We start from the raw sequence: 26017 nt of genomic DNA, 5'->3' as shown, positions 1-26017 counted from the left end.
TGCATGAGAGTGGAGAGACCACCACTGTGGATCGATAAAGGAAAGGCCCAGCAGGGTGGATATTAATTTCAATTAACGTCAGTAAGACCGCATATTCATTATGGTAAATTAGGGTACGTAAAATCACGCCACTGTCAAATTCATAAGCCCTACGATTTCTCATTCAACTTCCAGCAAAGGCACTTCCACGAGTTTCTCTGAGTGAATCACCAGCTCAAATAAATAAACCCATCACACACTCTGTCTCATATACACACACTGATGATCAATCTCACTTTCTCACATTGTTTCACTCACTCTCACTCACTTTTGCACTCTGTCATTTTCTTGCTGTCACTACTCCTAAACACACACAAGAAAACAGTGTCATTTAGCCATAGCTGTGCTCCAGTAGATCTTGCTGGTAACCTGAATCCAGGGATGCAAGATGATTTCAAGATTCTTTAAGTGCAACTGCTAGATATAATTAGTAAAAATAAAAGATCTGAATTTTAATATAATTTGAATTTAGCAAATACCTATTTATGCATGTTTCAGGGAGGAGTTACATTTTTATTTATGGTTGTATTAATAATTTTTAGTCAGTTGATGCAGCATTTTCATTCCTGCTGATACACTTCCCTCACCTACTGCTGGACATATTGGGGTGCATTTACATTTATCCACTCTAGCCTACAGCAGTTTAGCCACGCCCATTCACACTCAAGATATAAGAAGTGTTTCAGCCAAGTCTGCTTTTTGAATGAGATACAATACAAAACAGCAAATCAGGATCGAGTTCATTAACATACATCAGTCTTACAGGCACAGGAACAACAGCCTGTTTAACTCTATGGGATATATAGAGATTTAATGTGATCATGTAAAAAAGAATTGTGAATATTTTCAGTATAAGCAACCTCAAAACCATAATAAGTGGACCTCAGTGTCAAAGATAAAACACAAGAAAATGTAAGAAAATGTAACCAAGTGTTTAGAATACATTGTGTTTTTTTACTCCTGTTACATCTCCCACTCAGTCTGTGTTTAAGTTCATATTCTCAGAGTATGACTATGGATGTGATGTTACTGCACCACATATCAACAATTTGATTATTCGCTAGTCAGCTCAGCTGAATGCATTTAGAAATCATGTGATTTTGTAAAATTCTTGTTTACGTCCCTGGAAGTACCTTGGTTGATTGGTAACAGAATGATTTTGAACACTCTTTGTACCCTCTTAGCTACACGCTAAGCACACTACATGCATCAAAGGCTGTGATATTTCTGCAACAGAAGCCATAGTGCACACAGAGTAATGAAATAATGACTAGTTCTAGTAACGTCTGGATAGTAGAGCCAAAAGTAATATATCACTGTTGTCAGAAACCAAACCTTGTATCTCCAAAATGGAAAAAAAAAAACATATTTTACTTTAAATGTAAGTCAATATAACCAGACTTTCTTCCAAGTCATTTCTGACTGTTTCTTTTGGTACATTTATCATGAAATTTCCATGCAATGTAAAGGGCAACAGGTACTTCAAAAACTGAAAAAACATGTGCTTTTAACAATCATTTGGAAAAAAAAAAAACCTCTTTGATGAGTGTACACCTTAGTATATGTAAAAGGAAAGTTCTTCTTCAAAGTTTCTACTCGGAGATGATTCCATACATAACTTGAAACCCCATTAAAAGAAAATAATCATGGCTTCTTTGAAAGTAGTAAAAAAAAAGCAATACTGAAATTTCATGCAGAGCTGGGCATGCACTTAAGATCTACATTCTTGCACTAGTTTATGGATCTTTTGATACTGGAGTGGGCCACGGCCAATTGGCAAGAGTTTACTTTTTTTTTCGACAGGTGTTCATAGGTATAGCAACAAAAATTCTAATCTAGCACCTGAGAACTTAGCTGGCTCACATTTACATCATGAAATTACAACTACGGTCTGCAAAAATTGTAAATGTTTTCTGTTCTAAGCTGATTCTAACTGTGCAGCTCTTTCTGTATCTACAGTATGTGTCTTTAATCCACTGGAGGACAACTGAACAAATTCTTTGATTCAATTCAGTTTTAGTTTACAGTACTACAGCAGAAGGCTTTACAGAGCAGCTCTCCAGAAATCCATGTCCAGACTCCTGAGATATACCGCCGAGAGCTACAGAGCTAGAAAAAAATGAATGTCCTTGTTTTGATTGAAGTTCTAAGAGAGCTGTTTAATAAAGTTTTCTAAGACTGTAGTAATATGGTGGTGTTTCAATATGGCAGATACTAAAACTTCCTAACTGCTTCTTGGCTCAAATGTATAGTACTAGCAAAAACTTTTAATTGGTAATATGGGTACCTTTACATTATATGCAGATTCATTAAACTTTAAAATGTTATTCATATTCACATTTTCCTTTTTAGCACGTTTATTATTATGAGTATATTATTATCATCTAGTTTTATTACAGCAGAAAGAGCCGATGTTGCTCCGGGCCAAAATAGTCCGACTGTCAGAATCAGCTTTTTCTGAGTGCAGCGCAGGAGGACCCTAGCGTCCTTCACAGGGTCTGAGCAGAGCCAGGCAGCACAACGCAACTCTGTGTGTGCAGTCGAACAGACAACTGCCCCAGATGGACGTCAGGTGACTTTTTTTCACCCTGGGTGAGGCTGCAGTCCCATCTGTTGACAATTTGCAGTTTTGGCTCCCTTCACACATTCAAACCAGCCTTGGCTCCGACTCTTCAGTGGCCTAAATTAGACGAGCTGCCAGCAGAGGCCTATTAGTTGACTGCAGGTGACACACAGACTTGAGGATGAATGGATAAAGCTTGTCCTAAATTGCCGGCAAACAGGGTCTGTATTCCTCTGCCAGTTTACAAGATAAACTTACATGGATAGATTGTGAAAAAATAACATAATTTTCTGCTTAGACCAAAATGCTGTTTTGTTGCTTCCTAAGTTTTGCACTGGCGATGTAACCCACAAGAAATGTTGAGGGATGGCAGTATCCCAAAACAGCTAACAAGTAATAGAAGCTTACATCCTGCCAGAATAACAGTGTGCAAATTGCATGCATAACACACATTTGCATCGAACTGTGTAGAGTTGTTAAGTAAGTAGAACTAAACTATTCTTTTTAAGTACGCTGTTATGAACAAAAGAGCTGGCCTTAAAATTTTTCACTGGTCTCTGATCCATTACAGTGCATGCGTACCAGGGCACTGCCTGGCTGTTCTGCTAATGCACAGACAAAAGGTGTGCTCCACAGGCATATGCCAAACATGTGCACATGCCTCAACATACATCTCAAACTAGCACATGCTCAAAGCACTGCTTCATTCGAATTCATGGTGTCACGCCTCCAAACAACATCCTACTGGGCCAAAGAATTCTCCAAGGCTGAAATAACCTTGTGTTGCGTGCAGGCTGTGCTTCTCAAGGTCTAATTGCTTTTCAGTCCCTGTGAGATGGGGGCAAGCAAGCAGTCATTGTCTGCCTTTGATGCAAAGCTGAATGGCTTGCCTTCACCTTAGTGTTGTCTCAGTCCCTCCAAACGTGCAAAGGCTGCTTCCATCTGGACACTTGTTGCCTTTTGACAGGATGAGCGGTGTGGCCACACAGAGAGGCAACTACGACATGCACACAGCCAGAGATCCACTCACTATCAGTAATTGCACATGGCAAAAACTGGCATGTCATAATTACTTCACTTATAAAGAACATTTGGGTATGACTAGCAAAATGAATGGTGAAAATGTGGGTCAAGACAAACGTTCATATTTCAATTCCTCACTCTCTATATTAGATACATATTAGTTTCTAGGATTTCTAACTATTTCTAATTTTATGAGCCCATATGATGAAAAACATGCAAAACAACCCCAAAAAAACTAAGTAGCAATATAAACAGTCCTACAAAGACATTATAGGCTCCCAGAAACAGACCCAGTGCTAATATTTTAATATCTCAATAATAATCCTACAGGTAAACAATCTGCAAAAATCTAAATAATCACAAGCCATTATATCTAGATAGCAGGAACCAGTTGCAAATACATTGTAGTACTTCATGCCAATGATCACCTGTAGTTGCATACAGTAAAGTATCTTTCCTTTGCGGCAGTTACCATTTGGTGCAATCCCAAGAATATGTACAGTTTACTACCGTTTCACATTTTCTGTACTCTTAGCTGGAAAAAAAAACATCACTGTGATTGGTATTTACAGTACTTTACTGGCTTCTAAGCTGCTAGCAATCTATCCCGATTTTTTTTCCTCAGTGTTGTTTCTAACCATGAATCTTACATTTAACTGTGCACATTGCATTTAAACACCACGAGTATATTCTCACAAGGAAAGTTTGTTCAACCTTAACTGTCACAGTTAACATCAGGGATAATCTATTGCTGCCTCAAGGCAATGAGGTCAGAGATGGCCATCCCAATGCTAATGTAGTACCATGCCACATCAAAATGACTTAGCGCTCTATATTCTGGAGGGAAGGTCAAGTAGCCACCAGAAGGCCAGTGGTACAGCATCTTAGAGAGGCTAATTCACTAAATAATGATCCTTAACTAATGCTTAGTCAGTTACCATGCCAGGGGAAATGCTTTTCATTAAAGACAATATGCTTTAAGCAATGGCAGCCTTTCAGATTTCAAGGAACTAAAGCAACATAAAAGAAGGTGCAATGGCAGGCCCTCCATGGATGTTTGAACACAGCCACTCAAACAATGCTAATCCATTTGCTAATCATGACTTTACTACATTAAGGAATTCTGGAAATGGTTCTTGCCTCTGTTCAGTTTAGTCACACTCAGCTGTTTTCTTGTCAGTATTAGACATCCTCTGCACATTTCCAGCTTTCAACGTGTTTTACATGTTAATTTTATGTATTACAGTATTCTGTTCCACCATCTTTCATAGTTTATATTGATGTTTGAGAGGAAGGTTGAGTGATGAAAGTCAGTGACAATGTATGTAACTGATATAGTTTGGATTAATTTTTTTTTTCTTTTAGACACTTTTTTCATTTTGTCACTTTGGAAATATACTTAGCAAAAGTGGGAGATGTGGCAAAAGTATATTGCGATACTTCAAGAAAGTAAATTCAGTTAAACAGGACGAATTCTGCTCTTTTTATTATGAAACATGCAGTTGGTCAGCGTTCTACAAGCACTGATGATATCCACGATATGTTCCGAAAAACATACTGTAATGTATTTTGATATGATTTATCATGATAACAAGATATTGTCATATTGCCCAGCCCTAATATTTAGTAAGACTTTGTAATGCCATTTTCAGGTTAATAAAACAAGTACAAACACTAATGTGTGCATTACATGAATTAGCTTAGAACTAAGGTGTTTGTCTTTTGTTTTTAGACATGATATTCTTATTATTTTATAATAACAAATAGTACAATCTCAAGTAGTTTTGCTTCATGTACACATTTCATCCTGAATAGATGGAGTCTCACAGTTGGAGATCCTGAAGGTTTGCCATGGTAGCCATTTGACCTCTGTAATATTTGAGCTTTGGCCCTGAACTGGAAGATATCTCTGTGATGTGATTATATTCAATCCCATTAAACTTTTCATGAGGGTCTATCCTATGAAAACTACTACTGAAATCCACTCTGGAGGAAACCATAAGCTAAATGTCTGAGCCATATTCATAGGGACAGAAAATGTGAATGGAGTTATAAGCCATCAGAGTCTCTGCAGTGAGGATCTAAAGAGGCCTTGGCACAATATAAGGCTTTATAATGGCTGTGATTCACCTGGTCACAAAAGGGTCAGAGCACAAGTCTAATAAACAAGGTCTTCTATAATATTCTTTATATTCTATATATTTGTCTTATTCTTATTATTTTTTCTGCTGTGTTTGATATGGCACCTGCATGTATGCAAATGTACTTGGAGGATTAAAAGACAAATTCAAAGATTTAAATGAATAAAATGTAAGAACTAAATTGATGACATAAACAAAATCTTTTAGAGTAGTTTGATGTTGAAAAGTTATCTGGTCAGAATTGTTTTGTGGTGGTGACAGTAACCAGACATCTGAAGTGTGTTACATCACAACAACATAACCTGATGCCAGAGATACTGTTTAATAATAGTTCTATAGATAGTTTCGGTTTAAAACATATTTTTAAAACCACACGACAGAGATGTACATGCAGGGTGATGTGAGACAAAACAGTCTCCAAAGATGATTTTCACTGTTTTATCATAATCAACATTACATATAAACACATTTACAGCCATAAAAATATCACAAATGTATAATAAATAATTAAAAAAGAAAGAAAGAAAGAAAGAAAGAAAGAAAGAAAGAAAGAAACACTGACAAGATGAGCCTATAATCTATAGTGCTCATTTTGGAAAAGTAAATTTGTTTGGCACAGTAATGCAGTCTGACCATAATTCTGATTGCAAATCTGCCAGACAAGACAGGCAAAAAAAAAAAAAAAAACATTACATATAAAACCTTGGATGCCATGTGTAGGTTCATTGGTTGTTTTGGTTAGTAATTAAAGTGTCTATATTTGCATTGTAAACAAGACAACACCTGGTTTCTATTACCACCACTGTAAAGAACTTCAAGTCTATAAGTTTCTCTACATTGTTAATTTCTGCCCGTTTTTCACAATATTTAACATAAGTTTTCCTTAATTGATGAATCTTAAAATATTTTTTAAAAACAGCACAGCAAGATACTTTGCTAGTTAATGTTGAACTATCACTATTATATCTTGTTTTAATCCTGATGATTCAGGTTTTTATGTTCCAAAAGCTTTAAAGTTTTACACTGGAGTCTTTTTTTAACTTAATTTAAATACATAATAGTTGGTCGTTGGTCGCTCATCACAGTTATCTCATGGTCCAGGTGATTGTGGCGTCACAGAAAACAGTTTATATTTTACTGTTATTTACTGTAATATGCAGCAGTAAATTTCTTTCAAAGTGAACTAGCAGCCATTAATTTACAGTACTATTACAGTGATTTTTTTGTCTTTTTACAGTAAGGTATGCATTTAAATGTTCATTTTATTTTGCTCAAATACTGCCCACTTCAGACTATTATTCTAAGCCTTACCTGTGTGTATTGCTGCTGATGGACTCTACTGACCCTTGTCACGCTCCACACTCCCTCCAGATAGTGCTGAGCATGGACGGGTAGCGGAGTGACTGTGGCAAGGCAGGTTGGCTTGATGCCCGTCCCAGCAGCTCCACTTTTGATCCAGCCCATTTCCCTGTGCTTCACTCCTGCTGCTGACTCACCGTGTGACCTGGAGGAGTGTTGCCTAGTTGTGGATAGGGGGCTCTGTTTCGGCCAGTCCCAGGAAGGGTGTGGTGAGGGCACGCTGTGGGCAGCCGAGTGCAGTGACAGGAGGCCAGAAAACTGCCCAGGCTGCAGGTCTGGCACGTCATTCAGCCCAAGCCCCAAAGCAGAGTGCAGGGCCCAACGCCTCAGCTGATGCAGTGGAGTTCCACACACCTCACAGCAGCTCTCAGCACCACGACCCCGTGGAGGCCATTCCACCGCCTGGAGTTTATCAAGGAGCAAGGCTGCAATGCCTGGGTCCTGCAAAGGGGAAAGTGAAACATGTGATTCACCATGGCAAAGAATTAAATTGGAAGCCATGCTGACTCAATCTCTGTGCAAGCAATTAAACATCACTGTGCATGAGTGTACTCTCTGCATGACAATTACAGCTTTAATCACACCTGAAATATTTAATCAAACTCAAATACAGCCCAAGAATATTCTACCCTAGTTTGACCCAACTTAATTCACACTACCACCTAAACCTAAATAGTCAAACAAAATTCTGTCCAAACACGACTATTATCATTAAGTCCCATCAGTTCTTCCTGATTCCTGGCAACCATGGATAGTTTTTTCTCAAGAATATCATGTCTTTTGTTCCAACAATGATTTAGCTTTTACAGCTTTAAATTCTTTTTTTTATCATTTACTAAGTTCAACAACTAGACTTCCCTTTACCTAGCCACACACTGTACTCAGAGGAATCCTTGGCTCTTCCTCAGTAAGAAGCTGAATGCCTTCAAACCTGAGGGTCTCATCTTCTGGTATCTCAAGAATCACTCTGTTGTGTCTATCCATGTGGTTTTCCTGGTAAAGTACACAGGTGGTTTACCTTCGCCTTCTTTTGCACAGTTGAATTGATGTTAATGCCGTTGTCACTGTTGTCATCCACCAATGAGATCAACCTTTATTGCTGTTGCCCAATAAAGGTGGTAAGTTTAGTCTGGCACCTCTGTTAAGAACTTTCTGCCATGGCAAACCCTGAAAGAGTTCAAACACGACTCTATCTCACACTATTTATTCAAAGTTGACTGTAGCCTAAACAATCTGTCCAACCTGACTGTAGCTCAACAAAATTCTGCACAATATAGTAGTGTGTACTGGTCAGTGACTCAATGTGAGCGGACTCCTCCAACAGCCAATGACAAGTGAGAGCACAAAAGAAGAAGATGAAAAAAAAAGAAAGTGGAAAAAAGAGTCATAAAACAATCATAACCCTCACTTAAATATGTTTATGAGCTGATTCTTTACTGTGTCAGCACAGTAGCGAAAATAGCAGCAGCAGCAGCAAGGTGATCCACATTTGTTTATTTGTGTCTCCTAGTAAAGGGAGAACATGTTTATGCACGTTCAGTGAGTTCAATTCGATTCGGCAACAACTTAAAAGCTGAGTAGTGTGTGATCCCGAAGTATTAAGTGTGGGATCCCCACTATTTCAGTGAACTGAAAAAACTACACACACTAGTGAGATAGTGTGAGATACCCAGTATTTTTGTAATCGGTCAGGACTTAATAGGTATTAACCAGACTGTAATTTGTACCCAACAATAGTAGAAAAATTCTGCCCAAACTCTATTGTAGCCAGGCAAAATTCTTTCAAAACCTGACCTGAACACAAAGGAGCACTGACCTCATAGACCCAGGTGCCAACAACACAAATGACTTCAGTGCACCACATTAAAAATAATTCTAGGTAAATAAAAGAAGGTAGAAAGAATAACTAGAGAGAAAAAAGCAGGGTAGGCCATTTGTAGCCATGTAGGCATTTGTAGGCCAACATCTGTTACAAGGTGTGAGACAGGTGATGAGAAACTCAAAAGGAAAATTTGAGGCCATCCCATTCCTGATAAATACTGAAGAAATGGTGTTTGAATCTGACCAAGTCCTGATGTAAATATTGGGTCCCGCCAGGATTTGACAAATGCTTTGATCTCTAAAGAGAATAAGTATCTGAACGCTGCTTTAGACGATCAGCTGCACTTGTGGACAATCATTCGTTGCCATTCTTGTTGTTTAACTATTCTTTTAAATCAAGTAAGCACAGTCTGTTATTGTTGCAGTTCAGTATTATCAATGTTCTAATGCTTTTTAGATACTCTGATAAGATGACTGGCATTAAGGCATCATATACCATCTGGAAGCTGAGCACCAAAAAAGTGTTTTATAGTCAAAGGCTGCCAGACAAAAAGGGATTTCCAAGCTTGTTTGAAGGTACATAGTATATTTAGATAGTGCTGTGCAGATATCCACAGAGACTTCTAGAGGCTTAAATTGATCTGAGTTTTGCAGAAGAGCAGATTTAAAGGTGAGAGAGAGAGAGAGAGAGAGAGAGAGAGAGAGAGAGAGAGAGAGAGAGAGAGAGAGAGAGAGAGAGAGAGAGAGAGAGAGAGGAAATTGAGCAGCCATCACACAAACCCTCCAGTCAAGATTTTCACTATGAACTCCTTCCTTTGATGAGAAAAGTCAGATAGCTACAAAAGTAAACTCATATCTGTGTGAAGGCAGTGTGGAGAGATTGAGAGATATCCCATTCTTGTGCTCTTAAACTAGGCCACGAACATGTTCAATGGAGTGAAAACAGTCAAAATTGTATACTTATTAAGGTGATCAAATAACAAGAACAGATAGGGCAGAGCTGATTAAAACATCATACTTTCAGAGCATGTAAAGGTTAGATTTTTTCTTATTATACAAGCTGGTCTTTATTACATACAATAAAAGACACTTTACACCTATTTAAACTTATTTTGGTGTATTTTTGCAGAAATGCTTTTCAGAATTAACGCTCAAGTCCATGGCTATTTCACCAACTGTTGTTCATATGTCTTTAGCCATAAAAAAAATGGGTACAATTAAAAAATCAGACATCAAAAGCTTTCTGCAGACCTTCAGTTCCCCCCAGCTGCACCATTCATATACATTCCTAATCACTCCCTGGACAATGATTTAGAGTATGATTTAGAGGTTGTAATAAACCTGTTTTCTCTTTCCAGCTGTTGCACTGCAAGACATAACGCTGGGGTAACCCTTGTGTTGCCTTCACTGCTGTGTTTTGTGTGCAGGAGTGCAGTGGAGGGTCAGGGAGTGAATCCTCCTCCTCTCTGTGATTGAGTGCTTTTGTCTGAGGCCAGAGGACCACTCGAAAGAGTTCCCTGCAGGAGGCTCAGACTGAGCCGGCATGCCAGATGTCTGCAATCTGCTTCAGACATACCGGCATGCATGCATCACAACCTGTTCGAGCTGCACGTCCAGCCTGGCTGTTTCACACTGGACATTCTGCCCACTGAGCGTGTTTGGTAAGAATCAATACCTGCCAAGAAAGAGCGTTCAAAACTTCTGTAATGGAGACAATCTAAAATACCATACCATATATCATAAAGGGCCTCAGTAAAATGAATCAGTGTATTTCCAAAATGCAGAGCTCATTTCAGATTTACATTAGTGACATGTATAGTGGAAGGACACAAAAGGGACAAAGCAAAGAGCCATAAATAAGCCTATCTGTACTAAAATGTGTATAAATTAATTTCTACATTAATATAATCTATTTCACCAACACAGCTAGTATGATTATTATTACATATTAAAAAAAAAAAACAAATACATGACAACTTTAAAACAAAAATCTTTTACAGTCATCTTTCACATTGAGCCCAAAACTGATGGACTGCAATGTTTTTAACACACTCAATGCTTTGCATTATAAGGATCCATTAAAATCAGGCTCACAATCAGAGCTCATTTGTCATAGTTGCAGTTCAAACAATTGTACATCAAGTTGGCAGCACAACAGCTCATTTTGTGGCAGAGCACACAAGCTAATACTACAAGCACCACTTTGACTATAAAAATGTAAATAAAAAAAACATGTGGTGGACCACAATGCTGTAAGGCCGTGGAATCAACAATACTACTTCAGCATTCTATTTCTTTCTCTTCTTTATCCGTTTTCTTCCCGTATTGTTGAGCATTTTAAAAATGCACTGGACTTGATATGAAGGTTCTACTGCATTAAAAAAATTTCCTCTGGCTTTGTCATCCGAAAACATCTTACTTGGAGTGAATAGGCCTTTTATATTTCTGGTAACTCACCATTCACCGCAATTGTATTAATGTAATGGATTTAGTTCACATGGAAATTATGAATATATCTGTTATAAAGTAAATTCAGTACATTACTTGCATCAAGCTTTAAGAGTATCTATGTTTATAGAGATTAGGGATGCACTGGTGCAGAATTTCTGGGATGATAGCAACAATTGACAACACTTTGTTTCGGTTAATACCAATACCAATAACTCATCATTGTTACTTTAACTTTTCGTTTTAATTTTCACTTTTTTTAAAACAAGCGCCTACTATAATTCATATGTAGAGCAGTGAGCATAAGGCAGGTTAAAACTCCAAAGGTGCATCAAAGGTTATTCATACTTCTACATACAGCTATGAGAGGTAAATCAGACTTTTATTATTGTAGACATTTACATACTACAGCAATAGGTGAATGAACTGGTTGGAGCCTTACTCAGAAAGTCCTTTTAGTATAGTAGTGCCATTCCTGCCTGATCTAGGAATCTAACCTATCTTTTGTGTGTTGAGTGGTAGTGTTATCCACTATGTTCCCTATATGAAAGCAGAAAAGAAGAGACTGCCCAGCACTAGTACTACACAAGGTCAGCATATATGTGAACAGAACTAGTGTGCTAAATTCTTAGATGTAATTCTTAGATCAGTATTAATTTCAGTATAGGAATTCTTAAAAATTCTTATTGATCAGTGAATAATATATGAGCTACAATATATCATGCACCTCTTATATACATGCAGTGACATTTACAGCATGACAGCTGCAGAATGAAAAAAAGAGGATCTGACTAGAACACATATGCACAGACATAGAGCTTATATAAGTCCATCCACCCACTGGGGGAACAAACAATAGCCACTTGTACATCACTGTGGAGGCCTACATGCTGCTTGCTTTGAATAAAGTTTAATAGCCAAGTTGTTGTCTGCTTTCCCAACAGCATTTACTGGGCGTCTGGAGCTCTACAGGCTAACACTGAGAGGTCAGCAACCCATTACTCATGAATCAGTTACTTTCAATAAGCCGGCTCCCCCAGAGGACCGCCCCAAGTGTGTCTTCATTGGTCTTTGCATTCTGATAGACAGGGGCATGGACAGCAAGGCAAACTTTGAGCACTGAAGTGTCCACCACCTGCCCTGATCTTTCTGTCACTACTAGTGATGGGTGGACTGTATATAAATGTTGATAAGCTATGCCACATGTGTTCATCTTTCTTGATATTACCAATCTGATATCATGGAGGCAATATGACTGTTAAAGTCAAAACTCAAATTTCAGACTTCATACCAAAAATCCCCCAATGAAAATGATCTTCAGATTTAAACATCTCAATATACCTACATAAAACCCTCACTAATGTAGCTAAACAAAAAGAATAATACATGTTAATGGATTTTAATATTTGGACTACTTGAATTTGAATTTTACCTACTAAACCATATATAAGCACAAAGACATATACAGAATCCTTCTTTGAATGTCATCATAGTGAAAGGAAAATTACATGGTAAGTACAATTTTCTGTTTTTTAGGCCTGTCAGGAGGTAGAGAGTGAAAGAAAGTAATGAGTTTAAAATGAGCAGGAAGCAGGATAAGTAAAGTATATGCTTTCACCGCAAAGCAGAGAAAGAACAATAAAGAAAATAGATGTAAGAGATGATGGGGGAGATTTTAAGACCATCAACTTCAGTGTCTGAGAATAATGGCACAAAATGTAAGCTTTAAACATAAAACAGACACAATATCTGGTTTGCCTACTTGTGCTGCTCGTTACATAAACCAACAGTTAAAAACACCGACTTATGTTACTATTATGTTTTATATGTGAATGTTTGAAGTAGCTTGATCTTGTGTCATCCGAGAGCCACTGGCATTGGTGAAACATGTTTGTACATTTTTGCCAATCTGATTGGAGCTAAACTAGCATGGGACTTCAGTGAAGACTCTACAGAAATAACAGCGACTTTCACTGCAACCAGTTTGTGTACACATAGTTAAAACATTACTTATTTAAGTAATTAAATATATATGATGCTAATCAATGCGAAAAGGACAAAAATGTTGATAGAACTTACCTTGATTATATTGTGTTTTTTCCTTTCCTTTCAATGCAACAGAACATCAGCCTGCAAAACTCAACTGTTTATCAGTTTAATTCCTCTTATCCTAATAGAAACGTGTTGCTGGTTCACTACCAAAAGCACAACTGAGTGGGATAAGAGGGCACTCTGACTTCTTATGCACCAATAACATAAATCACCTAACACAATAAATAGACTTTTGCCTTTATAGGCACAGCAGCAGATGGAGTATTTTGGGGAAAAGGGAGGAGGAGTCACAGTCAATGCCTGAATTCACACACCAAACTGCTTCTACTCAGGCAATGTGAGCAGTCCTAGAGAATTATTGTAAATACACAAATGTCGATATATATGTCCCTATAAGTTGTAATTACAAATGGATGCTTCAAAAAGAATTTTGATGGCCAATGAAAAGGTGATTTTAATGGTCAATAGTAGATAATGTTTTTTGTTTTTTTTAAATGCAGCTTACTTTTAGAAGTCATCAGGCTATAGGTGTAGTATGCTTACATCTGTAACTATTCCTTGCATTTTTAAAGCAATAAGCCTCAAGATTACAGTAATTTTTCCCTGGTTAAAGGGTGATGTCAAGCATGATATGAAGTGAATGCACCTACATAAAGAAGTATTTGTGAGTTCAGATCATGTGAGTTCAGATTATGGTGGTAGTATGAGGGAAGACTGATTGAGGGAGGGGGGTAGAACTCTGAAAACTTTGGCTGGAGTTCTGGGCAGCTTCTGCCTGTAGCTAGAAGGTCAGAGCCCCCTCATAGCTGTAGCTGTACTGATATAGGACTGAGGAACAGGGAGGAGATGGGGTGGCAGTGAGGATACCCTTTGTCATAGGAGTGGAAGGTGAGGATCTGAACTTATAGGGCACTAGATTGGAAAAAGGTTTTAGGCATGCCCTTCACCCAAACTTCAGCTTTAACATAACTACATTTAGTGGTTAGTGGTGATGTTAGTGGTTTACTAGTCACTAGCAAATGCTCCATGTTTCTGACTGCAAAGCACCTGGAGGCAAAGACTTTGTAATTACAACTACGTAAGTGGGAAATGAGTCAAGACAAGCACTCTAAGGCAGATCTCATCTTCTAATGTGGGAGACCCCATGTTGGTATGGGCATTTCCAGTGCAAGACACGCTGTACATTTTAAAATACTCCCTGCTGTACCGCACCTGCTTCATCTTGTCAAGAGTGTGTTAATTGGGCAATGAGTTGAATTAAGTATGCTAGCACAGAGAAAGCACTGAGGTGCATCTTGTAATCCAACAGACTTGCATTTGGTCATTTTTCAGCTATGCCAGGGCTCCACGGACATGTTCATAGAAATTATTCTCCTCATTCTAGTGCCCATCTCATTTATCCATCCTTCAAGCCTGTGGTCTTGTTTGTAGTCAACACAAGGCCTCGGCCCAGTGTCATTCCCCAAAGAGCTTCACTCACAGTTAAAATATGCCTTGTGCATATTCATGCTGCCAGCAGTCACCTAATGAAAACACCTGTGTGTATTCCTAGTAGTGGAACTAGACACAAGCCTCAGTGGGAGTGTACTTCACTGCTCCTTAGAACACTTGAAAAACACACGGAGAATAAATTAAACAGCCCAAAGCCAGCACAGGCCAGTTTGAGGTGTCAGGGATAATGAGAGTAAAGATTTCAGCAACTACCTAAGCAACTTTCTAAAAAACATAAGACAGAATGAACCCAACAAGAACTTTTTGCTGTTATGCATGGACTTTGAACTAGATACCACCAGAGAAATGTTGCTAACAAACAAAGAAACAAACATATTTCCCTAAATATGTCCAGAAGTTCAAAAAGATCACATAGACATGCTGTTCAGGACGTATTAATGTGAGCTGTAAAACTCACTATCTGATCACGATATTACATTTGTGATTTCTGTTTTATGAACATATATTTTGAGTTAAAAAGTTCAGGGTTAACATATATATTTTTAATATAAACAACAGAAATCTTGAACATAACTGTAACATCCCATCTTGCCTTCTTCTTGTCTTTCTCTGTTTCTGCCTTTGTTTTCATTCCCTTGTGTGTCTTGCCATGTGCTTTTGTTGTTGTTTTGGTCTGTGTCTCCTCCTTGGTCCTGCCGCCTGGTCATTGTCCCACCTGTCTGTAGTCTGTAACACTGCCCTCTCATTAGTCCCTGGTGTTTCTTGCTTTCTCTCAGTGTATTTATACCCGTGTTTGCTCAGTCCCTTTGTCTTGCATTGTCGATATCCCCCCTTAGTTGGTTGTTCCCTGTTTCTAGTTTTTTTTTTCAGCTTGTTTCAGGTTTTGTTTCAGGAGTTGTTTAATTTGTCTACCTTTGTGTTTAGTTTGTGCTCTGTTTGCTTTCTCTCTGTTTTGTTTTATCATGCTCTATGCACCTCTGCTACTAATAAGTTTCTGGACTCTGTCAAATCAGATGTAAATAAAAGCAACTCATACTTGCCTCCAGCTTTACCACCTCAAATGTTACAGTAATCTATGTAAAATGTTACGTGACATGCATGCACTTGAAGGGATATAAGAATTCGGCACAAAACCAGTTGTCTAAAATGACTGCCTGCAGCATTAAGCTACACTTCTTCTTAATTTTACAGCTCACACTAAGTCTAAAGCCTAAACCACATTGACAAGTTTGCACTGCCTTAATGAAGACCTGGATGGGGTTTGATCAGGTTGTGAGAAATTTTGTGCATGTATTTACGGAGACAATTTGGGTGTCTGCTAGGGTTGCTGTGATTAATTGACGTAATCAGTGAAGCTGATGCTGAAAATGCATCATCAATATTTTAAACCAACGCATCCTTTTTTAAAATTAATTTTTATGAATTACCCTTTTGAATTTTAAAATACTTTTTAATGCAACTCGACCAACACAATTCAATCAACAAATGCTTTTCCTGAATACCACTACCTGATTTCTGCATGCATGATCTCAGTTGTTTTTGGCTCCAGGCATCTATAGTTAAAAAAAAAATCATGGACGCTGCAGTATCCAACTCGATTGCAAAAGAGGTTTCTGAAAGTTTCTAAGGATCCAAGGTGATGAACACGTTTGGAATACTATAACAACAAAAAAAAGTGAGTTTTGGTGGTAGAACACAGCAGGGCTAGTGTGATGCACAAGCACCTGAGAAGAAACCACACAGGCGCTATTCTGGTTGATGGACCACCAGAAAAGGCAAAACCACTGTAGGTGTTGTCTATTCATGTCTATTCATTAAATTACCATGAGTAGGGTGAGCTTTTCAAAATCGGTTTTCCTTTTAACTGCTAAATACACTCATTATTAAAGCCATAATGTCGTCTGCCCTACCTGCCTTCCTTACAATTGCCACTGAGTAAGTGAGAAAATGTTTTGGCTAGAATCTGGGCTTATTCTAATGGTGCGAGTGTGTGTTTATGTGCTTTGGGATTGATGGGACGTGTAGTTTATCAAATTGTTTTATTTCTACCATTATTTTAAGCCCAGTTCTTTGTCTAGGTAAAGCCAGGTAATTCGATTTTTGAAGGAAAATAATTTAGATTAATTAACTCATTTGTAAAATAGTCAATGGATTGTGCCTATTGACTTCTAGTGTTTAAATAAAATTTGGACACCAAATGTTTTGGCTGATTCATCAAATGTTTTGGCTGATCTACAATACATAGAAAATTGTGTACATTAGATTTTTCACTGAACCATTCCTTTAATGTGGAGGCATCTGTGAAGGATTTTTGAAAATGGAAAGACGCCCTGAGCAGGGAAACACAGGAAGAAACTACAGTAACTTAAAGCTAAATCCCACCCCAGCATGCGCGCTACGGAGTTCTTTTATTCCCTTGACCAAACCAAAAAGTTTGTGCCTATTTAAAACAGGGGAAATAATTTCCATCTGATGCTTTATTCACATCTACTCTCATTTCTCTATCACTCTTCCTCGCTCTTTGCAGACACATGAAAGTGCATTAGAAATGCAATAATGTTCTGCATGTCAGTGATCTAAAGGACTTCATTCAGCATACACCAACTTTGATCTCTTGGATATGGGCTAACGTGGATAAACCCATTTTTGACACACTATGGCTTATCATTTTGTATGGTGGGCACCATACCACACCATACCACACCAAACAATAACATACTATACCATACGATACCACACCACATCACACCATACCATACCATACAATACCACACCACATCACACCATACCATACCATACCATACCATACCATACCATACCACACCACACCATGCCATACCATACCATATCACACCATACCATACCATACCACATCACACCATACCATACCATACCACACCACATCACACCATACCACATCACACCATACCATACCATACCATACCATACCACACCACACCATGCCATACCATACCATATCACACCATACCATACCATACCATACCACATCACACCATACCATACCATACCACACCACATCACACCATACCATATCACACCATACCATACCATACCATACCATACTATACCATACCATACAATACCACACCACATCACACCATACCATACCATACAATAGCACACCACACCACACCACACCATACCATACCACACCACATCACACCATACCATACCATACCATACCATACCATACCATACCACACCACACCACATCACACCATACCATACCATACAATACCACACCACATCACATCATACCATTCTATACCATACCATACAATACCACACCACACCACATCACACCATACCATACCATACCACACCACATCACACCATATCATACCATACCATACCACACCACATCACATCACACCACATCACATCACATCACATCACATCACATCACATCACATCACATCACATCACACCTTCAAAATGCTTTGACAGAAAGACCTTCACTCCACTCTGATAAGAAAGAGATACGTTTCTCTAATATGTAGGAGTCCTGATGTTGTGGCCACAAAATGGAGGTAAAGAATGTTGATAACTGACAAATACCTTTCTCTCCAGTCAGTCAGGGGACTCATATTGGCCGCACACATCTAACGACACTGAAGATAATGATGTTAACGACACAGGCATAATTGACTATGAGACGTGGGGAGATATTATAATGGAAGCACTTAATAGAGCAATTACGCTGGATTACGATCACATCCCAGCCGATAGGCTCCCATTATCACCAGCAAGCGTGCACTCGATGGCAGTGTTTGATGACATGCGGTTACATTTTGCATTCAAGGGTCCACGTTCAGAATTGCACATTTTTAATGATTTACATAATCAGCGAAACGGAAATTCCAACAACATGGCAGTGCAATTTACGTTCCCAGCACTAATTTCAGGGAAATATGCAAACAAATAAATTATGGCACTGAAGTAAATTGAAACAGATCACAGTGATTCTGATCTGGCTGCATCTGTTCTTTCCCTTGTAGCCAGTATGTTCGAAATGGGATGTTATCTGCTTGCTGTTATGGTATGCATTAAAAATGAACCTTTACGTGACAATATTGACAAATTATCCAGATATCACTGTGAAAGCTGCACACACTCAGTCTTTAATAAACAACCCCTCAGACACAGATAGCTTCAGTCTGAATGATGGCAGCTGTTGACACACAGCAGGGAATAATGGTATTAGGCAAATCATAAAAGCCTGCAGTAAATAATATGCACTGGAGCAATTTGTATCACTCCATCAGAGCAATGAGTTATCACAGTAAAACTATCACAATTAACAATTTCAAAAAGGTTTTGGTCATTTGTTTAGGCCATTATCAATAACAATGCTTGCATGCACACCAGTGGTTTGAAATAAGTCTGACTACTTATATATGATCATGTAAACAGTATGGTCTGGTTGTCATGGTCCAAGAACCAAAGGTCTCAGATTGAATCCCAAATTGCTCCCTACTCCCTTTGAAGGGCACTATGTAGGTCATGGACTAACGGCTTCTACACTCAAATACTGAACTATGTCTTATATAAAGCCATTTGTAATAAGCCATAAGCTGTATGACTCCCTATCATTTACTGCACTACTAGGGTGAAGAAACCATAGTTTCATGACCAATGCAGTGCATGGAAGCATATGAGATGCACTAGTCAACTTAAACTTAGCCCAACTGAAACAGGCAGATCCAGGTTGATACTAACTGTACACATTGAGAGAGATTTGGACATGTACACGCTTAGATACACCACTGGAGCTTTTGTGACATTTCCTATAGTCCCACACATGAGATGACATCTGTTTGACACCAAAACAAACACAAGTGACACAAGGCAAAAAGAGCTGCACTTTTGCATAGGGGAAAAACATCCCTCATGTCAGAAATATTGTCAAAATGTTGTAAGAAATGCACATCATTATAAATTTAAATAGACGGAGAAAAAATGAACGTTGACATTTTAAGACAGTGGGAAACTCTTATGTGTATAAAATTCAAGTGGGTCATGAAAGGGATACTTCATGTTATAATGTCAGGGTATGCTGGTATGAATGTAAATGGGATAATAAATGAACTAGCCTTTTATACAGCCTGTGTAAATGTCCAGGTTTCATTTAGTTTCTTAGAATAACGTTTAGCTTAACGGGTCTATTGTGTGCATATAAACACAGTTAATAATCAACATAGACTTCTACATGTGTTCTATCATCTGTGGGGGACAGGGGGATGGGCTTATGCTATACACATAGCCACACTTAAATAACTGGTCTTTTTTTCTTCTGGAGTCACATGCAAATACTAGGGTTTTGCAATATGACACAAATGAAACAATAAATAACATTAGAATAAATACAAATAAACATTAATCTGCTAAAATATAACAATCATTTTTTGGTTACTGATTTTCTAGCTGCTGTATAGATTTGTTCAATTTCTTCATGAGGCTATAAATCCTGGGCTTACTTAAGGAGAGCTTTGGAAACGGTCAACCCTTTTAAACACAGATCAATACATACGAAGGCTTATTATTCAGTAACTGCAGGGATTTCAGGGCAAACTGAATGAGCAACTCTTAGAAGTGTGTAATAAGACTTTAGGCTTGCTGATGGGCCCTAGCCATTAAAGGGGCTAAACAAGATTCAAGAGTTTTATTGTCATATGCACAGCAGAACAGGCAGTTACACTGTACAATGAAATTCTTTGCTGTTCCTTCATTCACCAAATATAATCTTAAGAGAATAATAAAAAAGAAAATATAAGAATAACTCTAAAAAGTAAAAGTAAAAATGTACAGTATGAAAGTTGAAAAAATTAAAGTTACACGTCCGTATGTGCAAATGCGCAAACGTGTAGAGCAGCTGTTCATAAAGTGCATCAAGTAACAGATGTAAACAGTAAACAGTAGTGTTCTGTGCAGGTAAACTAACACTCACATAAAATCACAATGTATTATTTATTAGGTTATTTGCGTTTGTCTTAACTTTTGCATTTTAACAAATGTTCTTTGCCCAGATAAACAGGTTTATATATATATTTTTGCAGTTTTAGACAGCACTGCATGCATCATCACACACCTGAAAGCTACTGCAGAGTGAAAAACCACCACAATAAACAAGAAATGACAAATCAGTTAAGCTACGATATGCATATCTAACACTGGAAGCACACTGCCAGTCCTGAGCCACAAAGTCTTGTTTATCCTGCACTGCACTTATATTCCGAGACATACATATCAAAGCACAGAGCCTGTCACTTTAATGAGGCGGTTACGTAACTGGGACTCATATCACTGAGGAATCCAGGACTACCTCTCATACACACCTGGTTGCATAACATGCTCAAAAGAATTGTAGATGTGCTTTAAGATGGCAGAAGTCAACTTGTGACAGGCAGCATAATTAATGGAGAAAAGCATCAGAGGTAAACTTAAGCACCAGGACACTACACATTTAAAGAAACTAAACTCACATACGTAACTCAAAGTGTGAAGCTGCACTGATGATGCCAAGTCCAGTCCTTCCTAATAATGAATGTAAGGCATATATGCTGCCCTGTGTTGTAAAACTAAGCGCTCTCTCAAGAATCACGAGTGTTCCGCCACTGCACATTAGCCAGGCTAATTAGGCAGATGATTAATATAATCACTCAGCAAAATGAGTCAAGTGAAAAATTCAATTTCTCAGATTGGAGTAAAATAATCTACACTCTTGACAACTACTTCATTCCCTTATGCCGGTTTGCTGGAATTTATGCCCACAGGACCCCGAGGGCACTGTTATAATGTTTCTGTGGAGAGGGAGAACATATTATCTGGGTATAAAGAAGGAGTGTAAGGAAAGTAGAGAACACAGCCCACAGAGTCAGACTAATTTAACTCCAGAAAAAAAACGCTTCCACTCTAGGTTCAGTATTGATTTTTTTTTCTTCCCAGCAACATTATTTGGATTTCAGAGTGAGACACATGGAATTAATTGTAGATTTAAAGATCGATTCAGCAGCTTATCAAAAAAAGTGGGGCAGATTTTGGGTAGAAACAAACGCAGCCTACGGCATTACACTTCCCACCAAAAACACCAGCCTACAAACCTCCATCACTACAAACAAAGTCAATGAAGAGCTCCAATAGCACAATAACACTGCTTCAAGATCTGCTCGTTGTAAACCAAGAGTCTTACATACAACATTCTGCAGGGAAACATTCTGCTGACTTCAAGGTCATCTCCAGGCTTCTATTCACAAGGCTGCTCATCATTCTACCAAGAAGCTTTAAGCAGCACAATTTCCTTACAGTTCTTACAGTAATGATAAAATCTATAATTATGTTCCTGTATTGGACTTGAAATTGACAGTTTCAATAGAGCGCCTCAAGTTATGAGCATCAGTAAAAGCTAACTAGACTGAGAATGTGCGCTGGTGGACATTAATGTGAAAGTTTAAAAGCTATAATAGAGAAAAAAAAAGGTCTGATTTGATCAGAGTGGTGTGTGCATTTAAAACCATGAGTCATTATAAGTAGGGATGCATGTTTATATCAGATAATCATATCAGTATGTGTAGATAACTGACCATTCACAATTCTAAAAATGGCCCACCACCAATAATGGGTAACACTTTATTTGAAGGCTACCTACATAAGGGCTTCATAACACATTCATAAGCACTGAATAATGTGTTTATGAAGCACTACTTGAACATTTATTAAGTGCTTATGTTGGTTCTCGCAACATGACATAAGATGTTTTACAAAATAAATGACATTGTACTGATATAATAAGAATAAACGTTGAACATATTTACAGCACTAAACATATTTAAAACACTACACATAACTATTTATGTCAGCATTCTTAAGATGACATTGTATTGATATCAGGTGAAATATGCCTAGAAACCACCCCCTCTTCCCTCCATGGCATGGATAAGATGATTGATGCAATTTTATATCACATCAGAAGGCAGATTATGACAGAGATAAATACATAAAGGTTGTTTTTAGTTTATGTATGAAGTATTGCTTTTGCTTCATGTCATTCTTCTCCTCTCTTAAACCACATATATGAAGTGTTGGTCTTGCAGTAGTGTCACCAGGACAGTGCGTACCTGTTAAGAAGTATGTTTGTCAACTTCATGAAGGAATTTAATACCCTTAAACTAAAGTCATGGTTCATTTATAACACTGTTATGAAGTATGTTTCCCACAAGATGTAGAGTTTATAAGACAGATGGCTATTTATGAACAACACATATCTGTTCTATGAATGATTTTAAGGCCCTCAAACTAAAGTAGTAACACCTTCATTAAGAATTCACTAGACATGGTGAGTGGGAAAATGAAGATAATGTTAAAATAAAAGACAATAAATGAAATGCTACAACTTTATTTATAGCAAACAAACAAATGTCACAAATACTGCTCCAAGTCACATCCTTAACCATATTACTGACTGCAAAGGGTATCTAAAAACAAACACAACATGCCTTGGAAAACAAAAATTAACAGGTATGCACTGTCCTGGTGACACTACTGCAAGACCAAGACTTCATATATGTGGTTTAAGAGAGGCGAAGAATGACATGAAGCAAAAAGATATACTTCACACATAAACTGTAAAAACAACCTTTATGTTTTTATCCCTTTCGTTCTCTGTCACAATCTACCTTCTGATGTGACATAAAACTGCATCAATCATCTTATCCATGCCATGGAGGGAAGAAGGGGTGGATCCAGGCATATTTCACCTGATATCAACACAATGTCATCTTAAGATTGCTGACATAAATAGTTATGTATAGTGTTTTAAATATGTCTAGTGATGTAAATATGTTCAACGTTTATTCATATTATGTCAGCACAATGTCATTTATTTCATAAAACATCTTATGTCAGGTTGCAAGAACTGACATAAGCACTCAATAAATGTTCAAGTAGTGCTTCATAAACTTATTCAGTGCTTATGAATGCGTCATGAAGCCCTTATGTAGGTAGCCTTCAAATAAAGTGTTACCCAATAATTATTGTTAAGTAAATATTGTGTGCTAACAGACTAAAATGTTCAGTAGAACAAAGGATGATTCAGAAAGATGACTCAGCAAACATTTGTACATCTGAAACATTTTTTTTTTTCAGAAGTAAAATGGCTTTACAAGATGGCAAGCGCAGACATTCATGTTTAAGGACGGACAGAATATGGATGCAGGCTAATTTAAAGTGAAGAAAAACAACTATGCTTACCATGATTAGACCAGGGAAAAACCAAAGAGCACTCAGTGTCACTATTTGTCCAGTTTATCAGGTCCACTTACCATATAGGTGCAATTTGTACTTCTACAATAACAGACTGTAGTCAACCTGTTTCTTTGTAAAATGTACTACCCTACGGTTACATCATTCATTAATGGTCAGGACCCACACAGGACTAACACAGAACAAGAAATATTTGGGTGGTGAATCATTCTCAGCATTGCAGTGATACTGACGAGGTGGAGGCATGTTAGTGTGTGTTGTGCTGGTACGAGAGGATCAGTTTTTAAACACTGTGTCCACTCACTCTACACTCTGTTAGACATACTTAATGTGTTGGTGCACCTTACAGATGTGAAGTCAGATAGAGTAGCTCATCTGTTGCTGCACAGTTTGTGTTGGTCTTCCTTTAGTGCTTCATCAGTGGTGAAGACGCTGCCCACAAGATGCTGCTGGATGGATATTTTTGGTTGGTGCACTGGTCCAGCAGTGACACTGAGGTGTTTAAAAACTCCAGCAGCACACATCACATGACATCATCACCATGTCAGTGTCACGGCAGTGATGAGAAAGATCCACGACCCAAATAATACCTGCTCTGTGGTGGTCCTCTAGGGGTCTTGATCATTGACAAATGGAGTAAAGATGGGCTAACAAATTAAGTAAAGAGACAGATGGATTACAGTAATTGTAGAACTGCACTTATTCAGTAAGTGGAGTTGATAAAATGCACAATGAGCACACTTACAAAGTATGTGTAATAATTCTGACCAAATTGCTGCCATCGCTGTTCTCATTGCAGGTTTTTTGGGGAGTTCTGTTGAAGTTTTCCTTCAATTGATAGTAAAAGCCACATTTACAGATGATTGTAATTGTTTGAGAGGCATGTCAATCATAATTTTGCAAATGGTCAGTTTTTTTGGGAACAACAGGGTGTTAGATACTGTGTTAAATTGCATTTCTACATCTTATAAAAGTTTGTATACCCTCACCAGCATCAGCATTAACAGACATGTATACTACTGGGCAGAAGTCAGTGACTAGTTTTCATTTCATCAGTAGTTATTTTGACTGGGAGACTTGTGTGAAGGCAGGAAAAGTCAAAATGCAGTTATGTTATAACTGAAGTCTGGGAGGAGGAACATGCCTCAAACCCCTCCTTCCAATCTAAAGCCCTATAAATTCACATCCTCACCTTCCATTTCTGTGATGAAGTGTTCGCATTCCTCACCGCCACCCTTTCTCCTTCCTGTTCCTCAGCCCAATATCTGTCATGCTACAGCTACCAGGGGGGATCTGACCTTCTAGCTACAGAGTTCTCCCGCTCAGTGTTCTCTCATATTACCACCAAGGCATGGTCCGAACTCACAAAGGACAATAAGTGAAAAAGGATTGTAAGAAGCAGGGAATACAACCAACTTCTAAGACTGAACTTTGGAGGCATGGAAAACATTCCTGCAGACTTCTTTGAAAAACTGATTTTGAGTCTCAAAATCAAAATAAAATCAAAGTGTGAACACATTGAATACTGAAAATTGTAATATTATATTTAGTTGTTGGGGGTTCTGTGTAGCAACAGCCCTATCTGGACTAAGCGGTTAAAGATGATGATCACGATTATGACGACAATGATGATGATGATGATGGTTTCTGTGTAATTTTCTGTTATATATATTTCTGTTTTATCCTGATACTGAAAAATGGCTGTGTGACCTAAACATTTTATGAATGAAGGGTAGTATCTGACTTGTATATGGACAATATCCTTTTTCAGTCTTGGCCCACAAAGAAATTTGTGTCTGAAAAAAGGAAAAACTTATTAGGCAGTTTTAAAACAAGTCTT

The 26017-nt window shown here is 38.0% G+C and overlaps 1 protein-coding gene across 3 annotated transcripts in view; it reads right to left on the bottom strand.

The window, feature by feature from the left end:
* The window catches only part of kif26aa (kinesin family member 26Aa), a 119020-nt gene that overhangs the window by 70528 nt on the left and 22475 nt on the right, over nt 1-26017 (bottom strand). For all 3 annotated transcript variants that reach the window (XM_037537957.1, XM_037537958.1, XM_037537959.1), the window contains exon 3: nt 7078-7566. In XM_037537957.1, coding sequence (XP_037393854.1) covers nt 7078-7566 — 489 coding nt within the window. The remainder of the gene's footprint in view (nt 1-7077; nt 7567-26017) is intronic.

This window comes from Pygocentrus nattereri, chromosome 4, assembly GCF_015220715.1.
Source record: "Pygocentrus nattereri isolate fPygNat1 chromosome 4, fPygNat1.pri, whole genome shotgun sequence".
NCBI lineage: Eukaryota > Metazoa > Chordata > Actinopteri > Characiformes > Serrasalmidae > Pygocentrus > Pygocentrus nattereri.
This window is presented reverse-complemented; position numbering and strand designations above follow the sequence as displayed.